Below are 5273 nucleotides of genomic sequence, written 5' to 3'. Positions count from 1 at the left end.
AAACCAAAGCATTTGCATCTTCCACATCGCACAAAAAACGAAATTAAAATGTATTTATTGTTATTGCATTTCTTCAAAACTGTTGCAGTTTGGGTAACGTTTGTTGCGGCACCCACAAAATTTAAATTTTTTCAAAAAATCGACCCCACCCTTGGAAAATTTTCGGACAAAAATCAATATTTCACTCACACCCATTCGTCAATAATTCTTTTCTTCCACAAGGAATATTTTCCACATAAAATCAGCACTTTGCGCCATTCGAAGAATTCAACAACCTTCGTTGCCAAGAAACCGTCCCTGGTGACGTGTTTTCCAAGATACACATAAACCTGACCGACCAATCGCTTGTCGACTCTTTGAATACAAGACATTTGTCATGACAACGAGTGATTATGAACACATCAACTTTGAAATCAGTTGTCAGTAAAGCAGTATTTATTGCAATTGAAGTTTTAAATTGACCGGTTTTAACACATTCGTTTTGGAAAAAGTGTCTTATTTGTTGGAATTGCGTGTCAAAGGATTGAAGGACCCGAAAATGTGACTTGAAAACTAGAAACTTAGCGATTGTAAAGGAAATATTGATGATTTTTGCGACTTAAATCGTTGGCGGGACATTAAGAGCGGGGAGTTTTCAAATTGAGACCCGGTATATTGGAAAACAACAGCACAGGGTGACCAAGGAAAGAGTGCATTCCATCTGAAACTTCTCGCATGCTTTTTAATCAGTTCGATGCATTCTTCGCGTCCGGGAAATGGAAATGATGTACAATTTAAGACATTTTGAGAACATTTTGGACAAAAATCAAAATATCACAGCATGTTTTTTGAGCTCAGTCGGTTCCTTTTGACGTAAGAAGGTCACTAATGTGCATTTATAAATTGTTTGGGTTAATAATAAGGAAGAAATCGTCAACGCTCAACGATTAACCGACGATATCTTCGTCATTTCGGCCACAGATCACAGAGGTTGCTCTGTGATCTGTGCTTTCGACGTAAGAAGGTCAGAATATGCATTTTGTTACCACCCGCAAAGATCGGAGATGTGTAACCGTCGGGAACAAGGAATAATATTATAAATGTCTAGTATTTAACGGCGTCTGAAAAAAACATAAAATAAACTACACAAAATACAGTTCTATTAAAATCTAAAAAAATTCAATTTTAATTTGGAACTATTTTTTTAATAAATAATAAAATTGTGGAAGAGATGTTTCTCCTCATTAAATCTCAATATTAGGCGACTTGTATTCTAACTAAGGCTCAGTTTAAATAACCCGCTTATTAACACTGTAATTGAACCAATCATAACCCGCGTGCCACTGCCAATTAAAATGTACTTAAAATATGCTTAAACTGTAATTAACCGACAACGTCGCCCAGCCATGTTTAGTGAAATTAGTTGTAAACAAACCATAGCATTGTGAGGAAGTTCGGATTTTCTTCAATAAAACTCTGCTTCTTTATACAGCTTTTTGTCTTTAAATTGTAAAAAACACTGCAGTTGTACAAACAGATCAGCATTTTTCAGTGAAAGAAGTCAAGCGGCCTTAATCATCACTGCAACATGGTCAAAGGTAATTAAGAAATACATGTGCATGTAAATCTTATACACGCAACTAAAATCTATCCCAGAACATCCAAATCTCCGATTTATTCATTCTAGATTATTTTGGGGTAGTTTTGTTAAAACATGCTTTAATACTCAAAGATCTCGTGCTGCGATCAGCTGCAGCAGTAAATGAGTATTATCCATATTGTATCCAAAATTTAATTTTCAGCTCCGAAAGAAAGTCGAGGAAATGAAGAATATAGGCCTAGCCGCAAGCTAACAGAATATTTTTCACTAAGGAAGTCTAATAGAAAGACAAAAATGCAGGTTTTAAGGGAAAAGCAAAAGTCGCTTGAAAACTATTTGAGAAACGAGACTGAAGACGGCCTAGAGGTGGGTACATAAAGATACTTAGCAATGACCAAACGATTCTAAGAGTTTTTCTTTTCAGTGCCGACTGACTGAAAACAAGGGAAGAAGTGTCTTCGCAACTAGGAACTTCGAAAAGGACTCGTTCGTAGTGGAATACAGTGGCGATTTTCTTAGTTTACTGGAAGCGAATCAGCGTGAAGAACACTATGCCCGAGACGAAACTACTGGCTGTTATATGTATTATTTTAAATACAAGGATCGGACGTTTTGGTTAGCACCTTATTAATCAGCGAAATGCATGTGTTTAATCAATTTCTTCTAGCATTGACGCAACACAAGAAACGGGACGATTGGGGAGATTGATCAACCATTCCAGAACCAGCAGTAACCTATACACCAAATCCATACTTGTGGATGGCTTGCCAAGGTATACAAACCCACTACCAAGCATATAAGTCGGACTAAAGCAGATTTTTTTATAGATTGGTGCTGCTGGCAAGACACAATATCAAAAAAGGGCAAGAACTGTTCTATGATTATGGGGACCGCAGTAGGGAGTCCATCAAATATCACCCATGGTTAAAAGAATAAGAAACGCAATAGATCTGCTTATTTTAGTATTTATATATACTTTCCTGACTGTTTCAATTCCAAATCAAATTCATTCCTGGGTTTCAGTAATTTATTGTCTCTATTTATCAATCAAAATACGTTTCGGTGTATTTTTCCACCTTCATCAGTTTTTATGTGTAGCGTTGTTGCTGCTTTAAGCCTAGGCATGCATTTTTTGCCGAGCAAGATTGGCCATTTTTTTGGTGGCCACTTATTGATGATTGGATAAAGTTAGTAATAATTGTGAATCAGTACGGAACTCAATTTTGGTGTCAGTAAGATGATTTAAATTGTGTAATACTAGTTTCTTTATAATCAAATCAACATAGACTATATACATATACAGGGCACTTTACGAAGGCAAACTAAGACAAGTAATCCATTAATTTGTTATATTGAAATACATTAAGAATGACACAAGGTTGTAACATTGAAAATAGATAGTTTGCAATAAACATTGTCTTCATTCATAAAATTGAAACATTGCCAAAACGAAGTAAAAATACCATTTTCCTACTCTTTAACACAGCTGCCGACTTTTCCAAAATACCTATAATAAAACCGTTCCAAACTTAGAATAGATGGACGAAAGCGCTGTGAAAGCCTAACATGGCGAGTTCACTCAGCACAGTTAAAGAATACATTGTTCGTTAGTCTTCACGAAAAAAACTCCTAATTTTTACATAACGTCCATGATGCAACGAAAATATCGATCAAACATACGGGGTGTATCAAAGGAATCTGAGAAAAAACCTACAAGAGATCTACAACATGTATAACAATAGAAATCGGGTCCATTTTAAACACTGTTTACACACCCAGCATTACATTTTTGGGGGCTGTAAAAGCGGGCGAAATGTTCCTTTTCATCGGCAGTTCACAATGATTCCGGCAAATTTAACATAACAAAAGGTTGCACGGAACTATTTATGTTGTGCGTTTTGCATTAACAAATTAGGCAACTTTTAAGTTCTTATTACGCCAACAGGTAACCGTCGCCAAAAGAGGCAATAATAAATGTACTAACGTTTTCCCCGTAATCTAGTAATATACACAGTAACAGCACTAAAGAACAGCCCGCGTACCAAGTCAACAAGCACCGTACGTGCCCTGGAATTCGCCAAAAATAAAAGAAAAACGAAAAGAAAATGTAGTAACAAAATTAATTTATTCAAAGGTCGTTATGTATAGCTAACTAAAAAAACGTCAAGTTTAACATATTTCCGATCTAATTCGCGTACCACCCCAAGTGCTAATCAATAACAATGACTGTTCATATTTAGCTCGGAAAATGCTCCTAAAACTTTTATAAAATAATTTACATAAATCAAATCGGAATGAACTTTTTAGAGGATATTATAAATTTAGAAAGGATAAGTCATTTGGTGAAAAGGATTTGAAGAATACTGCTTAGGAAAAGGTTTGGGGGCGGAGGAATGAGATTTAGCTCCTTATTGCCAGCTTATCCACTCTTAAACAGAAGTATTGCCACCTGAAAATGAAGCAAACCAGTCAAGTTAGTTGTTTCTAAATCAAACAAATCAACATGAACTTACCTGCCCAAGATAAAAGTAAATAAAATGACGAGTTTCGTGCGTAACATATGAGCCAAAGTTTCGGCCTACGATGCAGTGCCACGTGGGATTGTATTTCTTATCGAATTCCTTCTTAATGTATGCAGCAATATCCTACAACAAAAAAACTATGAGAGTCTGATCCAACTGCCGACCTTCTCACTAAATGGTCAATACTGATCTTATCACAGTGATGCGCTTGGTAAAGCATAGATAGCACTAGAAGAAGTTGTCAGCAGTATTTGTTCTTATCGAAACGCATTTGCAGTTTAGTTTTAGCCGAGCTCCTGCTGAATTTTGGTTGATGTTGATGAAGTCCTACCTTTTCAATGTTGTACTTTTCAATGGCCTGGGTGGCACAGTCAACTGCATCCTGCTGCATGTCCTCGGACATGTCCGCATTCTTAATAACAGCCTTCCTGTCAGTCATCTTCTCAACTTTTGAGGGCGAATTTAACCTGCAAAAATGATTAAAAAAACCCCGTTTGTAAACTGTTTGGATTTATAATGGTTGGTGGAGGGACAGAAAGTGCTGGGTAATGATGGGGCAGGCCTGTGAAGATCGTACGTTTGCTGGGGGTGTGTTGTTTTCTTGTAGGCACTAATACTCTTAATCCGGATCTTGGCATGAGCCACAATTTCGCCCATACCTATAACTATTGGAACTGGCACGAAGGAGGCCCCGAATATTTATGTTTTATCAATATCTGCCCTAAATCATCAAAGCGATGCATGCGATATGAGAAAACACGATCGAGACGTTTGCGACAGGGGGGCCGACCAAACATTTCAACCGAAATGTGAATACTTACGTGAAATTTTACAGTTTTTCCGCCGAAAACCAGTGACGCAATGTTCCCGGTGACTTCTCGCGACTTTAAATTTATTTATTTTGTTGAAAAAAATCGATATTCAACTATTTTTTTCACTGACCGTAGCTTTCTTGTCGTTCCAACACCAAATCAACTGATAAAAATAACGTCAATCGGTGAGCTGGTTGTAGAGGCATCTGGCAGAGGCTTCTGGCGAAACGCGCGTGATTGGTCGGCACCTTTTGTCGCGTCCCAGTGCCGTGCGCTCGAAATTTTCCCCATATTTCACTGTATCCATCCAATTAACATTATTGCTGCTTATTAGGTTTAATTAAATGGGTGCCTTTACGG

The 5273-nt window shown here is 37.2% G+C and overlaps 2 protein-coding genes across 2 annotated transcripts; one reads left to right on the top strand and one right to left on the bottom strand.

Moving 5' to 3' along the window:
- Nucleotides 1-1261: 1261 nt before the first annotated feature.
- LOC109543766 (N-lysine methyltransferase KMT5A-A) lies at nucleotides 1262-2590 on the top strand (the record flags this gene model as incomplete). The annotated part of the gene is given in 5 exon segments (XM_019913624.2): nucleotides 1262-1577; nucleotides 1782-1945; nucleotides 2004-2194; nucleotides 2247-2351; nucleotides 2407-2590. Coding segments are annotated over 5 exon segments (579 nt in total). The 3' UTR covers nucleotides 2516-2590.
- Nucleotides 2591-3685: 1095 nt separating this feature from the next.
- Nucleotides 3686-5093, bottom strand: LOC109543777 (dynein light chain 1, cytoplasmic). The gene is made up of 4 exons (XM_019913646.2): nucleotides 4923-5093; nucleotides 4433-4568; nucleotides 4093-4224; nucleotides 3686-4028 (listed from the first exon to the last, which is right to left on the bottom strand). The coding sequence occupies exons 2-4, from the start codon at nucleotides 4538-4540 to the stop codon at nucleotides 3999-4001; spliced, it is 270 nt and encodes an 89-aa protein (XP_019769205.1). The 5' UTR covers nucleotides 4541-4568; nucleotides 4923-5093; the 3' UTR covers nucleotides 3686-3998.
- Between the last annotated feature and the right edge of the window lie 180 nt (nucleotides 5094-5273).

This window comes from Dendroctonus ponderosae, unplaced genomic scaffold, assembly GCF_020466585.1.
Source record: "Dendroctonus ponderosae isolate FM_Combo_2020 unplaced genomic scaffold, Dpon_F_20191213v2 Dpon_F_20191213_4, whole genome shotgun sequence".
Classification (NCBI taxonomy): domain Eukaryota; kingdom Metazoa; phylum Arthropoda; class Insecta; order Coleoptera; family Curculionidae; genus Dendroctonus; species Dendroctonus ponderosae.
This window is presented reverse-complemented; position numbering and strand designations above follow the sequence as displayed.

Excerpts from the sequence above, each read along its gene's own strand:
- LOC109543777 (XM_019913646.2), bottom strand. The coding sequence starts at position 4,540 with ATGACTGACAGGAAGGCTGTTATTAAGAATGCGGACATGTCCGAGGAC. Across the intron at positions 4,225-4,432 it reads AAAAGTACAACATTGAAAAG|GATATTGCTGCATACATTAA; the intron begins GTAGGACTTCAT and ends TTTTTGTTGTAG. Across the intron at positions 4,029-4,092 it reads TTTACTTTTATCTTGGGCAG|GTGGCAATACTTCTGTTTAA; the intron begins GTAAGTTCATGT and ends CTTCATTTTCAG.